Source organism: Crocodylus porosus, unplaced genomic scaffold (genome assembly GCF_001723895.1).
Source record: "Crocodylus porosus isolate Cpor-Errol unplaced genomic scaffold, CroPor_comp1, whole genome shotgun sequence".
In the NCBI taxonomy this organism is placed as follows: domain Eukaryota; kingdom Metazoa; phylum Chordata; order Crocodylia; family Crocodylidae; genus Crocodylus; species Crocodylus porosus.
The window spans coordinates 16783133-16808138 of NW_017728949.1; the positions used below are offsets into that span (position 1 = coordinate 16783133).

The 25006-nt window shown below is 40.7% G+C and overlaps 1 protein-coding gene across 5 annotated transcripts in view; it reads left to right on the plus strand.

Annotated features, from left to right (window-relative positions):
- The window catches only part of AGAP1 (ArfGAP with GTPase domain, ankyrin repeat and PH domain 1), a 565886-nt gene that overhangs the window by 411912 nt on the left and 128968 nt on the right, over positions 1-25006 (plus strand). For all 5 annotated transcript variants that reach the window (XM_019553775.1, XM_019553777.1, XM_019553779.1 and 2 more), the window contains one exon: positions 1198-1359. In XM_019553775.1, the coding sequence (XP_019409320.1) occupies positions 1198-1359 (162 nt within the window). The remainder of the gene's footprint in view (positions 1-1197; positions 1360-25006) is intronic.

Sequence of the window (25006 nt, forward strand, 5' to 3'; positions counted from 1 at the left end):
ACTCCCTCTGTTAGTCAAAGGCATAGAAGAGTCTGCCCTGAAAAACACCTGGCTGCATTCAATCAACTCAATAGCTGGTTTCCATGACTGACCTCTTGCTGCTTCCAGCAGCAATTTAATGATAGACCATGTATTTAATTTGCAGGGTAAGGTGGGGGTGGGGGGGCAATGCTGGTATGCAAATAAGATGAGTTTTTTCCCTCCATGCTGATTGGGGGAGAAAATCTCATCTTATGTTTGGGTAAATGTGGTATTATGATTTAAAAGCCAGAACTCCAGACTGAACTTTTCAGCACATCAGACATAAAAAGGAGAGGCTGAGACTAAGACCAGGCTACTGGAACCCAGGGTTCATGGGAAAGGATTTTAATTAAGTTTGACACTAAAATTGGTTCAACCAGATCACTGTTCATCTGTTTTTAATGCTGAGAGACCTGTTCCCTCCATTAAACATTTTACTGAACCATTCTCTCTCTGTTTTCATGGATCATGAAAATGCTAAAACTGTTTCTGATTCATATACAGTATTTAAGGTTATTCTTACTGGGTCTCAATTTTTAAAAGCCGGGCATGTCAGGAATATGGCTTTGCTGTTGTCTGTCGAAAGACAGGACTGAGTTTTTACAAAGATAGTAGCAACATTCTGGTGCATTGTTTGGGATGTTTCTTTTACTCCAAAGAGAAGAGTTTTGTCATTGTACTTGTGACACTAATACCAGTTTATTTACTGGCACTTTAGATTTTGGAATTTTGGATTCACTCACATGTACTTACTTAAAATTCTGTTAATGTAAGATTGTTTTAATTAGTTATTACAGTTTTTGTATTTTAGGAGTGTATGTCAGTGTCCCTATCATGTGTTGGAATTTGGTTTAAAAGGTACACCATGAGAATTGGCTAAATTGAGTTAATATTTATACGTTAAACCAATGTTCCCCAAAAGTGTGAGCATAAGTCTGCCTGGTGTATGTGAATGACTAGTTTGGGGGCAATGCTGGCTAATGTGTACAGCAGGTTTGCAGGAAGGCCATGCAAGAGTTTCCATTTCCATGAATGTGCAAGGATGAACATAGCTTTCAGATGTTTGGGGCAAATACAGTGATGACATGAGCACTCCCTCTGCGCCATGATAAGATGCTGCTTATTTAATGGAAATCAGTTTTATTTTCTGTAATACTGTGATCTCTTTATTTCTAGGAAATGTGACTACTAGCACTTCTGCGTCTCAGATGGCAAGTGGGATCAGTCTAGTCTCCTTCAACAGTCGTCCTGATGGTATGCATCAGCGCTCCTACTCAGTCTCCAGTGCAGACCAATGGAGTGAGGCAACGGTCATTGCAAACTCTGGCATCAGCAGTGGTAAGACAGCATCTTTCTTTCTCTCTCTCCTTTCATTCTTGTGTAAAGACTTGTCACCTATCTAGATATGGTGCCATGAGTAAAAGTCACTGCTCTTCAGTGAGAGCAGAGAGGAGACAACAAAGTAAATTAACAAAGCCTCCTTTTCAGCCAAAATGGTCAAATGATATATTTTTTGCCATATCTAATTTTCAGACAGATGATGTAGAAAATTAATATTTTTTAAAAATATTACTTTTTATAGTAGAAGAAATCGTAATAGTGAATTATCAGGCATCTTTACTGATACTACTAAAGCAATATTGCAACAAAGGAATGTCTCTGTTGCTGACATAAGTTTTCTTGTAGACTGTTAACAGTATTTAAAGGAACAATGACTATTGCTTATAATCAGTTATCAACTAGAGGTTATAAAAATGTTAACAGTAAAAATTAGTTTTTTTTAAAAATATATAAATATTCTGAAACTGAACTTGTAGATGTAAGATACAAAACTGTGGTGATGGGACAGAAGTCATTTTTTTCAGAAATCAAAGGACCAGCTTAAGGTAGAAATAGACATTGCAACATGAAGCTGATCAGCCGTGCTGGTATGCATCCTGGCACAGCTCATCCTCTTCTTTGGGAGAAATGCATGTTGCCCATTGTCCAGCCCAATGTTGCTGCAGGGCAATAAGCTGTGTCTTCTCCCAGTCCTGGTCGTCTCCTGGTCCTGCGCACCCTAGAAATTCCTGCACAAGATCCCACCCCTCAAGCCTTCTGAGTGGCCCACCTTGGTTTCCCCATTTACCAAATACATCCTTGGACTCTTTGAGGATATGTTTGGATAAGTGGGAAAATCCCATCCTTCCCTGCTTACCAAGGACCATCCTGCATATCGCAAGGACATATCTCTAAGCAGGGAAAATTGGGGAGGTGCTCCCAGGACTTGAGAGCTCCCAGGACTTGTGCCCAGGAATTCCTGAGGTGTACTGAAGTCCCCTCTGGGCTGTACTCAGCTCCTCAAGTCCCCAGATCACCTGCCTGGGGTAGCTGGAGAGTACAGGCAGCACTGGGTTGCCTATGCTCTCATACCATAAAATAGACATCTGCCACTATATAGCAATATCAGTTGATACCACCTGTGTTGTGACCACTATTTGTGGCATAACAAGGAGTATGGACATGTATTTGCTTCGCTTTTGTACCTCCATAAAAATTTCCACCTTTAGTGTTCTTGAATTCCTTGTTCCATCATTCTTTCCATCTGACATGGAAAGACTTTGGTTTTGTAGAAATAGCATATGCAACTTCAGGTGGAAGGACAACTAACTATATTGGACAACTAACCTTATCCTGAAGTTTCATATAGACTTAAAACTATTCAAAGCAGAGCAAAACCAGGATTGTCATCAAAATATATTGTTTCCAAGGTATATTGACTACATCTACAAATGGAGGTACATGGTTTTGTCTTTGCTTCCTAGGTTTGCTCTCTGAAGAATGGAACTATTTCTTTCTACAGTTTACTCTTTACTGCTGTAATAATCTTAATAGTCTGCAAACATTTTCTATTTAAAAAAAAGTATCCTGGTACCACTTCTAGAGAGGGTCTTCAAAATGCAGACCGACTGTAAATGAGATAGAGATCTATTGAGCAAAATCAGAGGATATATTTCTGAGTCTCATACAGCCAGCTTTGCACATGGTAAATCTATTCACATTGATATCTTGATTTCTGAGAAGACCTCAGATTAATTTGAATGCTACCTCTTGCTGGCTGTCACTAGTTCTCTACCTCTGTACTGCAAACTATAGATCTGGCTTCTAGCTTCAAGGAAGAACACCTGCATATCATGAAAGGTGGGCATGATCCAATGGATTAAATGTTGAGAGAGAGATTCTTATATTCCCATTTTAGCTTGGACTTGTAATTTGTCTGAGACCTTGACCAACTCACTATCTGCCTTAGTTCTTCACATGTGTAAAACGGGCCTGTAGCAGGCCAGATGGAGAAATGTGAGCTGTTCATAAAGTACTCTTGTGACAAAATCATAGTGTCATGGTGTTCCCTGAGATGCATCTTAAGTTTGTGTAAGCCTGTCGGTACCTCATTTTGCTGAATGGATTATGCCCAGGTTTTTAATTTGCTTAGAAGTGATTTACCACAGGCACTTCCGTAAAGTAACTGACAAACAAAAGGGTTTTTTTGTGTGGAAAAACAAATTCTATAAAAAGAAAAAGTGATCAAATACTCTTCTGTCAAAGTATAGTAAAACAACATTGACAAAATTCTTACATTTTATTCATGCTATCACCGACCCTCATAAAAAATTCCTGTGCAAATCTCCCGGGATCAACCTCATCTCAGTTGCATGTGGCTCCCTCAGCCAGGGACCTTCATTCCCCTTTGCCTCACCAGGGTCTAATGGTCACTGCCTCCAGGACATTCCAAACAGCTCCCCTTCCACCTACCTTCAAGGGAGCCATGTCACGTCATAGATGTAAATGCATTCTTCAGACCATGGTGTCAAGAATTAGATTTTGAATTATTCAACGGTAGGTTGAGGACAGCAGTTGAGAGATGGCACCCACCTGACGAAAATTGGAAAGCATGTTGTTGGGCATCATTTGATTAACTGGTGAAGTGGGCTTTAAATCAGGTCCCATAAGAAAAGGCAAAGAAAACCTACTAACCATGGTACAGTAAGCCAAGGAATGAGAACTCAGAGAAGAGGTTTGCTTCCGAAGGAGACCTGAGAAACTAAACTTTGGTAGAGAGAGATGCAAGAGGAAATGTCAGGGCAATATGAAAAGAATCTTCAGAGCTTGCTTATAGGAAAATAAGCAGAATGAACTTGGCAGTCTTAGTTTGTAATAAAAATTATGACTTGGCATTGCATAAATTGTGTGGGATAATTCCTGCAATTGGAATATCAGAATTGAGAGAGATACCTTGCTCTAAAAAGGGAAGGTGAGAGTGAGGGTGGGGGAAGGTGGTGGTATCCAGCTATATCTCAGAAAACTATATACATCCTCTGAGGTCCGTGAGAAAGAAAGTGAACTTTTTTAGTATATCTGTCTTAATATAAAGAAAGAAAAGAACAGTTGTGACATGTTGGTGCAGTCATTCTATAGACCACCAAACCCAGAAGACTGCTGAAGCATTTTTTTAAGCAGGTAACAAATGTACCTAAAATTTATGAATGAACTAATGAGGGATTTTAACTTCCTTGATATGTTTGAAGAATATCACAAAATATAATATGCAGCAGCTTCTTAGTATGTGTAGAGGACACATTTTTGTTTCAGAAGTTTCAGGATACAGCTGTGTGGTCATCTATCTTGGGTTTGGTTTAAGCAGAAAGGAAGAATTGGTGGTAGCATGCAAGTGATCAGAATCTGGGGAATAAGTGATGATAAAATGATGGAATTGATAATCCAAAGAAAAGGAAGGCATCAGAACAGCAAAACAAGGGTACCGGATTTCAGAAGGACAACATTTAACCAATTCAGGGAAATAGTAAATAAAGCTAGACAGACTGAAGGATAAAAAGGGGTCCTGGCAGTTGCTAAAGGACATAGCACTGGAGACTCAACAGTAAACTACCAATATAGTAAAGTGTGTCAGAGCTTTTAGCAAATTCAAATACATTTAAATCAGCAGGACCTGACTCAGTGCATCCTAGTGGGCTGAAGGAAGTGACTGGAGAAATCTCAGCAACACTGGCAGTAATATTTGCCTAGTAATAGACAAGTCAAGTCAGATGGATGACAAGTCAAGTTCCAAAGGACTGGAGAAGGGCTAACATTAGGAGAAATGGAGATTCAGGGAATTACAGTTTGATCAGCCTGATTTTAATCCTGGGAAGTCACTAGAACAAATTATATGAATCAGTTTATAAAGATTAAGAGGATGAAATGGTGTACATAAATCACACCAGATTTAAGAACAAATCAACCAAACCAACTTGATTTTCTCCTGTCACAGAGTAACTAGTTTGGTGGATGAGAGGAGTGCTGTGGACATGATATACTTGAACTTAAGTGTAAGTCTCTTGACACAATTCCATATGGCATTCTTATAAATCAACTGGTGAAATGTGGGATTGATAGAATTACTTTTTGGTAGGTATGTAATTTGCTGAAAACCTGCAAGCAAAGAGTAGCTATCAATGGCATAAATGTCAGGAAAACTCAAGTTTGGTTCCAAAGGGGCTTGTTGTGGGCTTGGTGCCAGTTAAGATTTTTCTCGGTGACTTGGATGCAGGAATGGAGAGCTTACTAATAAAGTTTGCAGAAATGCACAAAACTAGGAGGGGTTGTAGATTCTTTGGAGAACTGTGCTATAGATAACAAAATGAAAACCGCACAGCAGTAGCACTGCCAAGAAGGACCTCGGTTTTGTGGTGAGTCACAGACCCAGTGTAAACTGGCAGTGTGATAGTGTAAAAAAACCCAAAGCAGATTTTTTTGGGGCAGTGTTAACAGAGGCATTATGTAGAGGACATAGGGAGCTAAAGGTACTGTTCCACTTGAAGCTGGCTAGATAGACCTCAGTGAAATGTTATGCCCAGTTTTGGGCGCTTCATTTTAAGAAATATGTAGAGGTACAGTTCTATACGTGAGCAAAAAAGGTGATAGCCATATGAGGAAAGATAGAGACGACTAGGTATGTTTAATTTGGAGAAAAGGAGATGAAGGTGGGGGGGCATGATAGCAGGTTTCAGATATTTGAAAGGCCATGAGGAAGAGGGTAGAACATGAGACAATACGTTTAAACTTCAGCAAAGCAAATTTAGAGTACAACTCAGGAAAAGCTTCCTAACTATAAGAACCTTAAGACAATGAGACAAGCGGCTGTGGGAAACTGTAAAATCTCCTTCGTTAGAGGTTTTCAAGAAGGAAATGGCTAGGCATCTATCTGCAGTGGTTTAGGAATAACATATCCTGTATCTACGCAGGGGGACCTCTTGAGGTCCCTTCAAATCTATGATTCTATGACTTCAAGGACAGCACTTGTAGTATCTTTTTGTGATTTGACAATAATCATGGATCATAAGAAATAACAGTTAAGGCTAGCTGTGTGGCATATTCAAAAAATGCATTCGTTCTGTATTTTGAAGATATTAGGAAAACTTTTCAGTATGTGAAAAAAATTGCTAATAGACAGTCTTAAACAACTAAATGGCAACATAAGCATTAACTGTTATGATAGAACTACGACAAAAACTCAAACATGATTCACTGCTACCAGTGTATCCTTTTTCTCTTAGCTCATAGCACTTGTCCTTTGTGCTAGCAAGTTGACACATGAAAAACCCTTTTTAATTTCAGTCTTTTTCCCCCCAATAAAAGGTTTTGAATTTTAGAGTCATAAAAAGATAATACTGTGCAAACAGCAGGGATGGGGAGAAGCTAAGCATCTTTAGGAATTCAAATGCCAATGTACTGGAGAATATGCCTGCTTATTGTCACGTGGCTTTATTGTAGACAAAATAACGTATTGGGATTCAGTTTTTCTCTGCACCTTTTTTCACATTAAATTAATACTTTGTGTAGCTCGGGAGAACTTTTCAAAGTCTTCTTATCCAGACCTTTGGTTTCCTGGGGCTTCTGTCTTTTAAGCAGCTGTGAGCATCTCCTAATTAGATAAATTACTTTGTAGTGGGCAGAGCCACAAAACAGGAGGTGCTGGTTAAATTAAAGGGGAAAAAATAGAAAAATCCATTCTCTGAAATGGAATGCCCTACTGCTTTATGACTATTACTGTTGTAAGGTTTTACATTTAAGTACCTGAGATTTAAAATTAAATGTCTTATATAATTTGGCACTGGTAACATGAAGCCTGTGACTGCCCTTAGAGAAAATCTAGACAGCTTAGTTCAGTGTTTCAAATTGCTGTCTGCTTGATTGTGAGCAAACCATGGGGTTGGATCACTATTTAGCTAAATACCACACGCTGCTCCACATAATTTTAAACGCGTTAACATGTTAGTCTTTAAGTTTCTGAATGTAGAAAGACTATTCTAGCACTACATGAAAAATTAATTCGTTTTACATTTTTTCATGCTCTTGTAAGTGTTTGACAGAAGTAATTTTAGCAGCAAGAGAGAATAAAAACTGGGGGCAGTAAATCCCTGTCCAAGAACCTCTTGTGTAGATTCTTTATGGACCCAGAATTGATCTACATGTCAGATCCTGATGTAGTTTAAACTGTTTATCACCCTAATGGCAGTAGTGAGACCATGAACATCAACTTATAATTCTCTGTGAAAGAAATTGGTGTTTGCAGTCAATGAAGGAGCAGCTTAGCTTTATTGATAGATTTAGAACAATTACCTCCGCAACAACTATTGGCTGATGGGTTTTCTTGAATCTGATTGGATGCTTGTGACTTTTTCTTTGATTAATCATTTTCCTGATGGATAATTTTCTCTGAAGTATTATCTATGGTTTCACATTCCTGGGGGATAGGAGGGTCATATGGTCTAAGGAGAGTCATTCATAACTTCCTTAGTTTTTAAATTTTGGTCCAAGACAAGGTCCTTTGTGTCTGCTTCACATGAGCCTTTTCAGGTGTAAATACTCGACCTAGTCATGTATCTGTCTGTTTCTTCTTTAGCAGAGGAGGGAAAATCCACTTCTGCATTTTCTTCTTCAAATTGTTTTTTTTTCTTTTTTAGTGTTTAGAATGCAGTGTTCTAATTTTTCATACTATAAAGGAAAAAGCAGTACAATTTTGAAGTACCTGTGAACTTTTGACCAACAATGCTAATGCTTGACATAAACATTGAGCACTTAAGACTTAAGTGGGAAATTCAGTTTTCCATCAGAATAACCTGTCTGGTAGTTAATCTTACTGACTCTGGCTCTTATTGCTGATAAACACTGCTCATCTCTATTCTCAAATACTTACAGATTTATAGGTCTTAATAGAGCTCAGTATATTAATAGACCCCTTTTTGAGTGTTTAGAGAGCTTTATTAGACTACAAAATTAACATTTCAAGACCATGTTAACAAGGAACCAACATACTTTTTTTTCCCTCTACCCCAAGATAAAATTTTGCCCAACCACTCTGAGAAGCTAATGGATGAGATTTGGGGTGTTGGAATATGTCTCCCAAATGGTACATGTTTTCAATTTCAATTTATACTAATATGTAGATTTCAACATAATATAAAGGATTACAATGGCACACAGTCTGCTTGAATATCATGCTTGTATACTTCATGCCTAAAAGTGTAATGGCTTCAGTAACTTGTATAAAGCAGAGCCCCTGACTTCTGGTCTGTCTCTAGTGGTTAGGCATTTACCACAGTTCATCAGCCTCAAGTTAAGAGTATGGGATATGGATTGAACTTTGGGTTTCTAGTTTCAAGCAGACTTTACACAGGTTACTTTTCTGATGCCAGTTGCTTTGGCTCTTAAAATGTTGAGTTATGTCTCTGATCACTTAATGTATCCTACGGCAGTGGTCGGCAATGTTTTTGGCTGGAGTGCCAAACACACTTCAACCCTGACCCACGCCTTGACTTTGCATGCCGGGTGGCAGACTAAAGGGAAGCCATGAGGGGCCCAATCCTTGTTGCTGGCAGTGTCTACACACACGCCTCTGGGCAGACAGTGGGGGAGGGGCTGGGATTTCCCAGCAAACAGTTGCTCCCACCACATAGCCAGTGCCAGGGCTCCAGAGCCTAATGCAGCTGTTTGCAGTCTGCGTACCACCTGCTGCAGCTGCCCAGAGCCTGGGCTGGCTGTGGCAAGCAGCTAGGAGGATGCAAACAGCTGGGCCAGGCTTCAGAGCCCCAGGAGGGCTCTGGAGCTGCAGGTGCCTGCATGCCACTGGATGGGTGGCAGGGGAGGGGCCTGGGGCAGTGCAACCTCGGCCTGTCCTCTGCTGTCTGTCTCAAGGTGCGGGTGCAGCCACCACTGACATGGAACCCAGCCGAGGACTCTGGAGCCTGTTTGCAGCCTCCCGGCTGCCTGCCACAGCCAGTCCGGGCTCTGGGCAGCAGCAGCAGCAGCAGGCAGTCAGCAGCAGCAGCAGCAAACAGCTACACTGAACTCTGGAGCACCAGCATCGGTTCCATGGTAGTTGCAGCTGCATGCATAGCTCCGGGCAGATGGTCAGGGAGGGGCCAGGGTTATGCTGCTCCAGGCCCTTCTTCCACCATCTGCCCAGGGGTGTGCATGCAGCTATTGCTACCGTGGAGCTTGGCTCGGGCTCCAGATCCCAGTGCAGCTGTTTGCAGCCTCCCAGCTGTAGCCGGCCTGGACTCTGGGCACCTACTACCAGCCACAGAGCCTGGGCTGCTTGCAGAAGGGCTTGCAGACTCCCTGCTGCTTGCTGCAAGCAGCCTGGGCTCTGTAGCCAGCAACAGCTGTCCAGAGCCTGAGCTGGCTGTGGCGTGCTGAGCAAAATGGCCTCAATGCCATGCTCTGGCATAGGTGCCAGGGCAGGGAGGGGGATTACCAACCTCTGTCCTACAGTACATTTAAAAAGACTTTATAGGCACATAAGTTGCTTCTAGAACTTGCGTTAGTCTTGTTTTACATATAGAACAGCAAAGTTCTGTCGTAAGATCTTGTATTACAAATCACAGAGCTTTTCAGAAGTATTCCTTTTTTATTTAGTTGCTATATTCTGCACACAAGAACTTCCTTCACTGCAATGATTGCTAATAACATACAACCATCTAAAATAATTATCTCCTGTTTCAGATGGGAAAAGTTCTGGCCGTCAACTGTTGCAGAGTTCTAAGCTTTGGTCTTAAAATGAAAGCAAATAAAGAATAGTTTGTCAGGTATTCTGTTTTTAAATGCTAGTGTGCATTTACTTCAAGTCTGCTTCCATATTAGGAGTCTGCTTTGTGATTTGGCTTAATTAAAGGTTTACTTTTTAATTCTTTATTATAGTGCCAATATGTTTTGATTCCTCTTAGTTTTCAAAATGGCAAAGCTTTCTTCTACAAATTTGATTAAGAAAATGAAAGGCACGGAAAGCCATTTTTGTTTTCCTGTAACAATGGGAACATAAGTTTGTGTCCGAAAGAGCCCTTATTATAGCCCATCAGCATGCATCTCTCACTGTTGCACCATAGGAGCAGAATTGAAATTTGAAGGGATTTGTCAAGACTCAGTCAATTCTGGACTATAGCAGCATCAGCAAGACAAGCTTAGGTCAGTCCCACCAAATGAGATCTACAAGGCTGCAGCATAGTATTTTGGTCATATATTTTCAGATCACTATTACAGTATTTTGGTTCAGCAGCAGTCAGGATATGGGTTCTTACCTAACCAAATGCCGAGGTCTTTTCTAAATATGGTTTTTATCTGTCTTCAGAGGGAGTTTGTTAATTATAATGAAAGAATTATCAAAGCGCAATGTGTACTTGTTTAAAAAGACAAAGTTTCAATTAAGCCTTTAAACAAAGCTTACTTATCTAATACTACTTTACTACTTTTTCTTGTACTTGTCCAATAGCAGATAAGAATTTGTTGGCTGGTTTTCTATCTAGGGCCCTCATACTGTGATATCAGATTATCTTGAGGAAGTTTGACTTTGACACCATGCACTTGCAGAAATGATGCATAATAGTTGTGTCATTTGCATGTATGCATGATTTTGGCTGCATCTTATTCACTTACTCCCCCAATGGTCTTCCATACCTGCTGAAAGAAAGGGTTTTTACAGACCCTTGCAGAAAACTGTAAAATGTCAGAAGAAAAATTTTCATGTCTAGAGCCTCTTGAGAAGGAATCTGGTCCTTTAGGTTGGTTAGCAGAATTAAAAGGTGCTAATAGATATAAAATGTTAGATGGGGATATCTATTTTCCACCAGCTTGAGATCTTCAGTCTAGTGCTTTCTGTGCTGTATCTGATCATAACGATAGAGAGGGAGGCCTGAGAAGCAAGAACCTAACTGCCAGGTTATGTGTCAAGCTATCCTGTACTTCTATAACAAGTGGGAGGCTTCAGTTAGGTCCCATCTACACGTGATACTTAAGGCATGTTTAACCAGTTAATCACGCTGTAAGTGGTCACTGGCCACATGTTCAATCAATCAATGATGTGATAAAAAGAAGAGTGTGTGTGTCTACCCATGTAATTAATGCACATTAAATTGCACCTGGAAACGTTTTGACATGTCCTGTTGGGTGCAGATTCGCTTCAAACAGGCTGCTCCTGCCCGGAGGCTGGAAGGGGGAAAGGGGCCAGTTCTGATGTGCACAGGGCTGGGAGAGCTGTTCCGGCAGCAGGAGCATCTGTCACCTGGCCTCAGGTATGTGAGGCCATCCCCATATGCACAAAGCAGGCAGAGCTGTGGGACTGCTGAGCCAGCTGTCTCCCAGCCCCATGCACATTGGGACCCATCAGCGAAATCCCACAGTTCTCCCAGCCCCGTGCACATGGGGACGGGTCCCCATATGGGGCTGGGAGATGGCTGCCCCTGTGGCCGCACAGCTCTCCCAGCCCTGTAAACATGGGGATGGGTCCTCATGTGTGCATGGGGCCAGGAGACAGCTGACCCTGCAGCTGCACAGCTCCTCCCAAATGGAGGGCTTAGCCAGGCAGCAGTGGTCCCCTGGGCTGACTGGCTCGCAATTGCTCCCAGTCAGCATCTACATTTGCAGTACTGCAAAGTATCTACTGTGCAGTTAATCTACTACCTACAAGTTAATCTAGCTACCCATGGGTAGTAGCCACCCATGCAGTAGAATAATTTATTGTGCAGTAAATGCCACGTATGTATAGGTAGTGACATTTTACTGCGCAATAGATTTGTATACTATAGAGTAAAGCAGCTCATGTAGACACACCCAGTTATTTCACAACTGTGCAATAACTTTGTAGCTGCATCCTATCATGCCTTTAATTAAACATGTGGCCAGAGGCCCTGTGGCTGGGAGCCCTGTCAGCTAATCAGCGCTCCCATCTGGGGAGCACCGCTGAATTTGGGAGCTCCTAGACAGGGCTCCCAGCTGCAGGGGGCTCCACACACACCTGTGGCTGGCAGATTGCTGCAGCTTGCTTCTTGCCGATACAAGAGGAGCCTAGGATCAGGCTCCCCCTCCACCAGCAGTAAGATGTGATTGGATCTGATTTGCGATCCCACAGTCATACTTCTTGCCATGCACAGTGGCAGAAGTCATAATTGTGTGGATTACGCATTAGATCCCATCGTGCCATTACCTGCACAAGTAGAGCGGCCCCTACTTTCCTTCAGCATATATACCTTATTGATGCTCTCTGGCACACAGATCTGGTGCTATAATAGTGAGTAAACTTGTCATAATAAGAATGTTCTTGTAGATGAGACGTTCTCCCAGTAAACCTTGTTTGGGCAGAGGCAATAACATATTGCTGATGTATTAACTAGTCAGAACGATCTACTGAGAATAATGGCATAGAAACAGTGAGAAGTGACTAAAAAACATATATAGTCTCCTTTACCACCTCCACATCGTAAGACCTCAGATGCTATATATTTGCCACTTTTAGTTCACCTGTTATGTTATCTAATCAGTATAGAATCATAGAAAGTGACAGTTGGAAGGGACCTCAGGAGGTCATCTAATTCAACCCCAGGCTTAAAGCAGGACCATCCCTAACTAGATCATCCCAGCCAAAGTTTTGTCTAGCTGGGTTTTGAAAACCTCCAAGGATGGAGCTTCTACCACCTCTCTGGGTAACCTGTTCCAGGGTTTTACTACCCTCCTAGTGAGAAAATTCTTCCTAATATCTAATCGAAACTTCCTTGACACAACTTGAAACTGTTGTTCCTTGTTCTGAGAACTTCCATTCCATCCTCTTTCTAACCCCCCTTCAGGGAGTTGAAGTCTGCTGTTAAATCCCCTCTGTTTCCTCTTCTCTAGACTAAATAAGCCCAGTTCCCTCAGTCTTTTCTCGTAAGTCATATACCCCAGCCCCCTCACCTCCAATTTGTCCACATCCTTTCTTTAGCAGAGGGCCCAAAACTGAACACAGTACTCCAAATGTGGCCTCACTAGTGCTAAATAATCACTTCCCTTGACCTACTAGCAACGCACCTACTAATGAAGCCCAGTATGCTGCTGTTAACCTTCTTAGCAACAAAGGCACACTGCTTGCTCATATTTGGCTTAATATCCACTGTAACCCCTGGGTCCTTTTCTGCAGAGCTGCTGTTCAGCCAGTCAGCCCCAAGCCTGTACTGGTGTATGGGATTGTTCCATCCTAAGTGCAGGACTTTGCATTTGTCCTTGTTGAACCACATGAGATTTCTTTTGGCCCAGTCCTTGAATGTGTCTCAGTCATTCTGAATCTTAGCCCTCCCCTCCAGTGTATCTACTGCTCCTCCCAGCTTGGTGTCATTTGCAAACTTGCTGAGGGTGCACTCTGTGCCATCTTCCAGGTCATTGATGAAGACACTGAACAAAGCCAGCCTCAGGACCAACCCCTGGGGCACTCCAGTTGATACCAGCTGCCAAGTAGACATTGAGCCATTGATTACTACTCTCTGAACCCGATGCTCCAGCCAGTTTTCTGTTCACCTTACAGTCCATTCATCCACTCCATACTACCTTAGCTTGCCTGCAAAAACCTTGTGGGAGACTGTATCAAAAAACTTGCTAAAATCAAGGTATACCACATCCACCAGTCTCCCCACGTCCACAAGAGGCAGTCACCTTGTCATAGTAGGCAATCAGGTTGGTCAGGCATGACTTGCCTGTAGTGAATCCATGCTGCCTGTTCCTAATCACCTTCTTCTCCTCCAAGTGCTAAGAAATGGATTCTTTGAGGATCTGATCCATGTTTTTTCCAGGGACTGAGGTGAGGCTGACTGGTCTGTAGTTCCCTGGATACTCTTTTTCCCTTTCTTAAATATGGGCACTATGTTTGCCCTTCTCCAATCATCTAAGACTTCTCCTGATCACCATGAGTTTTCAAAGATGATGGCTGTACAATCACATTGACCAACTCCTTCAGCATCCTTGGGTGCATCCCATCCAACCCCATGGACTTATACATGTCCAGCTTTTCTAAGTAGTCCTTAACCTGTTATTTCACCACGGAGGACTACTTACCTCCTCCCCAAGCTGTGCTGCCCAGTACAGTTGCCTGTGAAGACTGAAGCAAAGAAGACATTGAGCACTTCAGCCTTTTCTTCATCCTGTGTCACAAGGTTGCTCCCCCTCCCATTCAGTAAGGGACCCACACTTTCCCTGATCCTCCTACTACCAACATACTTGTAGAAACTCTTCTTGTTACCATTCAAATCCTTTGCTGACTGCAACTCCAACTGCGCCTTGGCCTTCCTGACTACATTCCCACATGCCCAAGCAATGCTCTTATGTTCTTCCCTAGTTATTTGTCAAAGTTTCCACTTCATTGTAGTTCATTTGTATTTGGAATAAATCTGCTGCCATTTGCACTCTGCTCCACTGTTTTCAGATATGGCATCATGTGTTACTTCATGTTGGCTTCAAAGCAGTATATCAGAAGAAGGTTCTTAGGATCTATTTTATCAATCGTGGAGGTAAATATTATCTTAATATGGTGTCAGGCCATTGATAACGAGCCACAAGTTAAAAAGGATACACCGGGGGTGTCTACACAGGCAATTGATGAAGCACAATAAACTCCAAAGCAGTTCGGGCCAAAGTAAGCGTCTCCCAGGCTGTGTTTGAACATTCACCCAAAACAGCAGTAATTTGAGATGGGGCAGAGCAGGCCTCCAGCTGGCTGAGCTGACCAGGCCCAATTTATGCTCCAGTTAGCATTTACACATGTGTCAGTGCAGTAAAGTACTCCACCATAAGATAGTACTGTCCCCAACAGTACTAGCGTACGGCAAAGTTAAGTAGTTTACTGCACCCTAATACTGGCACATGAGTAGACTGTGGTGCTTTACTGTGAAAGCAAGTGACGCTTTGCCTACTAAGCAAGTTTGGAAACAGAGAAGCAACAAATATAAATATTTATGTTCCCATAACTTTGTTTTGGCCATCATAAACACATTTTTTTGGTAAATGTGGAACTTAGTGATGCTTGCAGTGTGACCGAATTAACTTTTTCTAATTGGAGACAGCATTTTTTGTAGCCTAAATGATAATTAAATATAGTCTTTTACATTTAGTGTAATGTTTAGATTTGAAAATGATCAGAATGGCCATAGCATGTACCTTGTCACTAAGAGCGTTTTCTAATTTACTAATTACTACTGATTAATTTAGCATGTTATCCAGATACATTCAGTAAATCAGTGCCTTTTCTGTACTTGGTTACATTTGGGTTTTCCTTCCCCAGAAAAAGTTACGCATCATAGAGAAAAAACGGTTGCTTCCCAAGATGTAGTCAGAGTAGTGAATGTTCTCTGAATCAGGTATTCAAGTTCATATCCCAGAGAGATCGTGCAGTTAAGACCTTTCAGGTGTAAGGTTAGTGCTATGCATGCAATTTAAACACCACCGAAACTTAGTGCTGATAAAGTACGGATAGTAGATATCTGGCACCGATATCCCCAGAAAGGAGAACTTTTAACTTCAAGTTCTGTAAAAACAGCTGTCTGCTTGTCTGATTTCAACTACAAGGTGGTCCTTTGTAGCTCATACACTTGACATTTGACAGAAATAGTACTTAGAAGATTGTAAAATATCTTCAGTTCTCAATTTTTATATTAGTATTTGTCAGAACTTAAAGGTCCTTATTGAAGGTGACAGTGCTACTATCTATACCTTTAATGTATACCTCATCACTCTTGCTGTCGTTTAATTTCATTTACATAAAAAGTTGGTTTAAACTTTTAAATATGTTTTTGTTTATAGTTACAAATTATTTTAATCTTCAAATTCATAGCCATAGATTTAAATAAGAATTTCCACTGAGACTGGTGGCTGAGTCGCCACCCTACCTAACTGAAGCTATAGTATAGATATGAGGTAATTTTTCCTGATCTTTTTCAGGAAAATTGTTAGCAATAGACTAAAATCCCAGAGAATATACAAACAGTTGTATAGATCTGACTAGAGTGGCTAAATTCATCAAAAATATTAAAGACAGCTGTTCATAATAGCTACTACTAGATGTTAGCTGAGTGTATTTTATTTGAAGGTGGGGTTTTCTTGTGGAGCTTTTTAATAGCTGGTGCCTTCAGCAGTTTATAAACTTCCTAAATCCAGCAGTTTTCTTTTAAGGCACCACCATCTTTGCCAGTAGATTGAATAAGCTTCCCAGTTCCAAAAGTTTGGGTTTTTCATCATGTTTGTTTAAAGTAAATGTAGCAATATGTTTAAGCAAATAGCAAACAGTGCATTTCTTCTTTTATGCTTAATGAAGTTTCTGTTCCAGTTAATAATGAGATGATGCCTCATTAGGGATGTCTGTTTTCAAGTTTTATTTTCTTTGCAGTGCAGATCACAAAGTGTTAGGTGCAGGGTCACCCTGTATACTTTACCTATGGAATCCAACACTTCAAAGCATCTTCATATTGTGTACAGTTCAAGGAGTGAAGGAGTCTTGTGTGCTAAATCTGATATGCATCTCCTTTACAACCTGGTGATTGTTTGGGCACAGGTGAAGCACAAAGACTGGAACTTCCTGCAGATGGAAGGACATTTCTTTTCAAGTTGCTGAGCCCTTCATTTGTTGCAATTGATACCATTACTAAACTCTGTGATCATGGTACGCCACCCACAATACAAGCTAGTGCTAAAGTATCTGGTTTAAGTACTGCAGTGGAGCACTGTGCAATTCCTAGAGCATTGCTTTCAGGAGAGCAAGGAAATTTCTGAGAGCTAGAAGTCTAGAATTAGGACTGACTTCAGCTTAAACACTCCAAAAGAGCTACTAATCTCCACAAAAATAGAATAAGGACTTGATCCTGTCCCAATAAATCTGCTTACCAGTGACAATTTACAGAAAGAGAACAAGGATGTCATATCAATAAATCTCAAGTGTCTCAAGTCTACCAAGACTAAGATATAATGGTATTTGAGAATAAAAAACAAAATTCAAGTAATCTGAATAAATTAGTGTACCTATGAAAAGTATAACCTTGTTTGGATTCAGCTGTGCTCAGCTACTTTGGAGCTTGTATAGTGACAAAAAAGCCATGTTTGTTTTCTAGTTAGAAAAGAGTACAGTTAGTGTCACTTCTCTTGTTTCCTTTACTTTCTCATGCTGATGCTCTTGACATACATTACCAGGAGGACCATAACGTTCTCCTGCCTAGCATGAGGCAACTAACTGCCTGTTTGTTATATAGCAGTTGCTCAGCTTTAATTGTAAAATGTTTAAATTAAATGTTACTTGATTTTTTAAATAGTAGTATCAAGCCATTTTAATTTAAGTTTTGTGAACTGACAGTTACAATTATACTAAACACTTTTTCAGTTGATTTTCTGATGCTGAAGGTTATTTGTGGGTTATAAAGAAGAAAGGATAATCTTGTGGTTAATGTACAGGATTAGAGTTGAAAGACTAAAATGTTGTCCCTACCTCTAAGGACTTCCTGCATGACCTTGGGAAACTAATTTTAATTTCTTCCTTCAGTTTGCCCATCTTGTAATATAGGGAAAATGTTTTACTGTTGTTGTTTATTATAGCGTACATTAATATTTTCAAGGGACTTGGGATTTCACAATGTAAAAGAGCAAACCGTTGTTAAAGCAGACACTTGTAACAGTTGGGATACTAGCAATAGAAAGATTACAGCAAAAGCCTCTCTCAACTCTTTGTTTAGTTGGGAGTGAGTTGGGGTTGTCACTATTAACCTCAAATGGTAGAAGGTAGAAATCTGGTAATAAAAAGATACTGTTTATTAAAATTTGATAAGTAAGGTTTCTAGGACTAATTCCTTTTCCTATACAAATTCAGGTTTTTGTAAAATTAAAGGAAGATAAAGTGCTGCAGGTTTTAGAGGTGACATTCTACCACCATCTTTAAAACATGCATGTTACGTTTAAGGTAAACTTTGTCTGCAATCAGTAGTACGATAACATGCCAGATTCCAAATTAAATGGACACCCAGAAGTTCACTGATGTCCAGGTTCATCTGAGTAATAGCTGCTGTTTTCCCAGTTATCCTTGCCTTTCAAAAGGGGAGGTTTAACTGAGCATCAAGAAAATTGCTTGAAGAGAGGATGGAAGCACTGTGTATTTGAGGCTAATCAACATACTTGTTTCCCTAAGCAAGAACTTGATAAATGAATGTCACTAACTGTGGCTGCGTATGGGAGTTTGGTTTCTACTGGGAGAATTGCACATCTCCAGGTATAAACCATGAGAGCACAGGCATTTGCACAGTTTATCCCAAAAGAAAAATGGCAATGCCAGGAGAAACAAAACCTATCTCTGACACAGTAGAGGTTACTTCCAGGGGACATTTTCCCAAGAGAAAGAATGCCTGTATACTTCCCTGCAGGGGACCAGGAGGAGTTGCGCAGTGGACAAATGATCCCCACACCTTCCCAAGACCGGAGGAAGGCAGGCAAAGCAGCTGCTGTTCACCTCCTCCCAATCTGCAGAGAAGTCCAGTGGTGACGAAAATCTCCCATGTCTTCCCCAGACGGGTCATCCTAGTATGAAGAAAATGTGGGGGACAGCTGCTGCTTGCCTCTTCCCATGGACAGGGAAGGAGGGGAGTATCAGCCACCCACTACTTCACATCCACTCCTCACACCAGAGTCCCTGGTGTGAGAAGTGGGCAGGGAGCTTTGCCCTGCTGCTCCAGTCCCCCTGGAAATGGGAGCACTGGAGCAGCTGCTGGTCCACAGAAAAATTGCCAGGCCCAGCCAACTCTTTAAGCTGATTTGTTTTAATGTATAGGGGTATGACTTGAGTCTGCATGTGGTAGGTAATTCACAGTGAACTCAGCAATTCTACCTTTAATATTTCTACCTTTTTCTACGTGTCCTGAACCTTCTTCCAAAGCATGGCTAATCTTTACTGCACTTACAAATTTTGCTTTGTCTCAGTGCAGTAGGGTGAATTATGGGTAACTTTTTCTTCTGTTTTGAAAAAGGGGCACTGTGAATTTACTTTTATAAACTTACTTTCATTTCTATCTGCAGTTAACATTCATATTCTCAAGGAGAAGACAGCTGATGCTGGAAGAGTTTATTCTTTGGGGAGCAGATCTCTGGAAAATGACTTGCATAGTTTTTATTTTTGTGGCTCCTTTCAGTTATTCAGAAATTACAGGGGCTCTTAAAGAGAAGCAACTTGGGGTTCAAGGGATACAAGAAAGTTTGTGTGCAGAAGATACTGCCTTTGCAGTGTGTATACCTTGGGTAAACCAAGACTATCCCTACCTCCCTCCCCCCCCCCCCACCAATTTGCAGAGAAAGTGTCTTTTTGATCTGTGTTCTAAACTTGATTCCAAGTATCTTTTGCATGAAGCATGCAAATATATGTCAAAAGCTACATAGTAAGTACTTAAGGCTTTTCAAAAAGTAGAGAAATTTGTGTTAAAGAAAACTCCTTGTTTTTGTCTTTAATTGAAATTGCTGTTAGAGGAGGGGAACGTAATCAGTAACTTGTCCATTCAATGGGGCATTCTATACATGACAGGATAGCTTTGTGATTTACAGGCTCTAGGCACAAGACTGGAAAAATGGTAGATGCAGTGGAAAGAGAATACTCCTGAGGCTCTTTCATCTCTATCCCACAGTTCTGCTCAGAGCTCCCTTTTAATTTCTTTCAGTGCAGCAGGTTAATTTAAACCCTCTACAGCTTGAATGTCCAACCTAAATTCAACTAAACAATGACCAGATGCCAGTATCTAATTCCAATTAATGATCTGACCCTTGCCTATCTTGAAAATATTTCCACTTTATGCCGTTCATCATACAACCCCCTTTAGCTAAAAAAAAAGAGGGAAAAATCTTCACTTAACTAATACAGACTTATACTGAGCTACAGTTTTGTTAGGTTTCCTGTAAGTACAGTACATTCCTGTCTGATTCTAACCCAGGCTGCTTTGTGCACAATTATTGTGGTATTGCAGCATCCCTTTAACTTCAGTGTGAAGCAGAATGGAAATATAAAGAACTTGATAGAACATTTATGATGATTGCTGTAAAGGGAAGCTGTGAAGAATTGGATTTCACAGCCAGAAGAGCCACAGCTCAGAAAAATGGATCTGATATATAACTACAGATGGTTTTAGTCTAAATCTTCCTCCTTTTTTTAAATAAAAGGTTGCTTTTCTCACTTCCTTATTTAAAACACATGTACAGATGATAAAAGTGTCCAGCTATTTTTTATTATTCAGTCCAAATAGCTATTGACATCTTTGACTTATTTTATTTAACACTAGTATCATGGGAAAAATTCTGAAATGTATTCATTTGGATTCAGCCTTTCTTGGGTCATAGTAAAGATTTTACTGCAGTCAAGGCTGTTTCTGCTGTTTTTGTCTGCACTCTTTCCTCTGTTGAAGCTTCTGGTGTTAATTCAACTGCTGTTTTTTCACTTCAATTGATCCCATTAATAGTTTCTGCTTTTGTAATATCTGACTTCTTGCCACTTTAGAAAATCAGAAACCAAATTAATCAATCTCCAGCCTCTTGAGAATAAGATTGCATTAGGGAGCTATGTTTGACAGACTCTAATTTCACTTTGAAAGTTTGTTGGAGAAGTTTAACCAGATGCCAAAATAAATGAATAAAGAAAAATGTAAACCAGATCAAGCCAGACTTTTTGGGGAATAGCATCAGCTGTTGAAGTTTCTTCCCAAGTTTTGCGAATAGGCAGTTTGACAAAATGTAAAATAAGTTGAAACAAATACAGATTGTAAAGGTTAGAATACCTTTATGTCCATTTTAAACTGTTACATAGGAGAGAGAGAGAGCTGCGTGTTAATGGGAACTGTGGTCTATGTAAGAACTTAATTTTCCTGCTTTGTATCTCAAATCATCTTTTGTGTTGCATTTATTTCCTATCTGTCCTAGGTTGACTGTTTCCCCTTGATCTTTTGTTCTCCTCTTTGTTGGCTCTGGAATTAGGATCCAGATACCTTGTTTGGGGCAGAGGGACTCACCCTCAGACCGACCACGACCTTTCCACTTGATAATAGGCACATTTATTGTTACACAGTGATAACAGAAAAGAAGCATTACAAACAATAAAGCGATTCTATGTATCTCCGAATCCTAGGGCTGTCATCAGAGTCAAAGTACATCTGCGAGGATGCAGTCTTTACTCTGAGGCTCTTTCTCTTCAGTGTCAGTAGTCAGGAGGTAGGCTGCCGAGGCTCTCCCCCCACACCCAGCAGGGTGCATGAGACAGGCTGGTCTTATGTCCTCGGTCCGTGGTGGCCTTGGGAACCCTTCCTGCAGGACAGGGATGGGGACCTCTCTCAGGGAGGAAGAGCAAGAGGAACCTGGGTGGGGGATGAGACAAAGGGAAGGACCGAAAGGAAGAAGAGCAACAGGGAGGGACAGAAAGGAAGAGAAGAAGGGACCCCTTTCTTAATCTCAAGTCTCTGCTTTTGTCTTCTCCTTCTCCCTTGATGACTCTTTATCTGTGGCTATTTCTGGTTGGTTCCTCTGTGTGGTCACATGTCCATGTAGCCTTCCAGCCCTTCTCCTTATTTGGTCTGTTCCCCCAAAACAGGGACTTAGCCCAATTGCCCTGGGGCCTTCTAGCTGGTGTCACTTATCTCATGTTATGGGACAGTATGGTACATACTTCCTTGGTTCCCAGGCTTTTTTCTAGACTGCATCTTTGTTGTGTTGGACAACATGTCTGTCTCCAGGGCTATATGGAACTCTGTGTGTGAAAACCAGGCTCTTACAAATCAGTTAACCCCTGCAGCCCATCTTGCACCCTTATAATGCATATATCTATACCTATAAGCCAATTCCCAAAATACAGATCTTTATATACCATTTTCAAGCCAACACTCTTCTCCAGCCCCAAGCACATAAACCTACCTATTGTCTCTATTCCTCCTCCTTGATTCCTTTATAGGAATCTTTTGCTTCATTCTTGTTTGCATTGCTAGTAAAAGTGGCTAGAATACTTATCTCTACAGTGCTCTGTGCAGATACTTTGGAGAATGGCATTCAGTTATCACCATACCACAGGCACCTGCCTGAGAGGACAAAAACATGGAGGATGGTTTGGAACCAACCTCCAAATGCTCCACAGATTCCATAGGAAGGATCTTTAATTGTGCTTGGATGATGATAATGGAGTTAAATTTTAGTCTCGATCCTGGAACACACGCCGTAATAGAAACCATAAAGAACCATTAGAAACAGTAGGGCTTTTTTTTTTTAATTTTATATTCTGTGACTGAGCAAGGGAAAAGGATATCAAAAGAATGGGGTTTTTTTCCCCTTTCTGTCTCTTCCCCTCCCTCCCTCACCCCTGGAATAATTATTTCTCATAATCCAAGGGATATGCATGTATACAACATAAGACACAGCAGTTCAGTGCGAAAGCCAACAAATCTCTTCCCTAAGTGTCATACCCTTAAAACTCAGTTTTTAGGGCTTTGCAGGACTAGAAATCAGTCTTGTATGTCATATTTGCAAGGTGAGAATCTCCCCTTTTCTTTCATGTAAAGCTTCTCAACTCAAACTTTATCCCGTTAATCTAGGAAAAATTCCCAGACCCACATCTATAATACAACAGCAGTGCTGCTGTCTACTTTATGGGTATGCTGAGGAAGAGGCAAGGAGCCTCTTTAAGCCAAATCTTGATTTGTCGTTGTGTGGAATAGACTACACCACCGATGTACGCACCACACTCCAAGGGGGCATGCTCTGGTGGGTGAAGGAATGTATCTATATGCAGTGGTCAGAAGCAGGGGTATGTGGTGGTCTTTTTCAGAAAAAAATGTCCCTCTGGAGGACATTGCCTCAGATGCCATTTCCAAAGCTGCCTTAGGCGTTCCACAGCTAAAGATATACTGGGTAGCTTACCTGGCTCCCTAGCAATGTAGTTAGGGAGAGAGTTTTATCCTTTATGTTCCATAGATATACACTCCTGAAAATGATGACCATCATCAGGGAAAGTTGCTTGTACATTCCATCAAACACTGCAGAGCTAATGATGGGCTGGGCAGATAATCGTGGGAGAGTTAATTGTAAGGTTCGATATGGCATCTTGTCAGCAGAGATAAGTTGTCACGTTTTCCACTTGAGCTGAAACTAAATGATTGTAAAATAAGTTATGAGTGTCCTTGGGCCTGTCTGCCAGAATGATGGCTAAGAATACATTCCTGGCCCATCAGTCTCAAGCAGCCTGCTTGATATTTATGCGAACTGAATGTTATTTTATTCCCCCTCTAGTCATGCTTGTCAGCTTCCCGAGTGAAAAGTGAAACTGCTTCTTTGACTCATACTTCAAGTGTTGAAGCTCGGAGAGTCTGCAGATTGTTATTATTATTACTAGTATTATATATTTTTTTGGGTGTGCGTTGAACATTGATGCCCGATTGGGAAGAACTAATGGCTGACATTGAATGCACAGGATGGCTACAGAGCAGCCCAGCCCAACTCAGTGAAACACATCTTATGAGTTCTAGTGCCTCTGTCAAAGCTGGTTTAGATGTGGAGTAATGAGGCGCTTGCTTTTTTAATTTGGCGTGCCTTTTTCTTTTCCTTTTTTCATATTTAATAGTGTCGGCAGTGGTCGTCTGTTCTCACGCGTGGTAATTGATACAAAATAAAATGCATTATTTGTATTCAGTCAGGAGTATGAAATTGCATTCAGTGGGCTGAAGCTTGAACTCATTTACAGTTTTCCGAAGCTGAGTTTTCAGGAGCCCTCTTTTCAATTTGAAGAATACCTTGTCAGGCAAGAGAAGTAGTCAGAAATGGGAAAGCACAGCATGTAAGCCTAGTACATTTTGATTGCTCATATTTTAAACCAGTAGAATGTTAAATAACTTCTATCTTCAAAGGGTGGTCTCAGAAACTGGAATATAGGGCATCAATACACTAACAGTATAAGCCTGGCATCCATTTACAAAAGATTTACATTTTTTTCTGGTTGAAGGGGAGGGAAAATATCTCAGACTTTTCACTTTCAAAGCAGTTTGACCCAAGGACAGCAGGTAATTACCTGAAAAGGTTGTGGGTAATGAGGACTCACCATAGGATAATTCTCTAGATTATGTAGACTAGATAAATTGGGTTATGTGTTTGTAAATCTCACCTCATGTTTTTAGTAAGCAAATACAAATAAACAATTACAACATTTTTATCTCAGTTTTATAATTGGTGTTTTCACCTTTGACAGAATATACCAGCAACTACAAATACCTTGGCCAGCTACTGTAACATATGAATAGTTCATTTAAACACAGTTTTAACTTATTGCAGACTCATGTTTTTACAGTATTCAAAGTAGGATCATTCCTCATGACAATCATAAAGGTAAAACATGCAGAATAAATGCAAAAATAATATGGAGAATAAATTATAAAGTTTTCTTTATTAATCTAGTCAGATCTTACTTCTGTCTTATTCTTTTCTGCATCCAATTTTTTTCTGCACCTTCTCTTCTTTCTGTATCAGCTAAAGAGGATAAAGGACAAATAAATCCTTAATAATGGGTGTAATTCTTGCATAAATTTTTTAAGCCTGTGGAGTTCACCACCCACAGTTCACTTTCTGAACAAGCAGATCAGACAAGCAATTAAAAATGAACATTTATTCAAAAGTT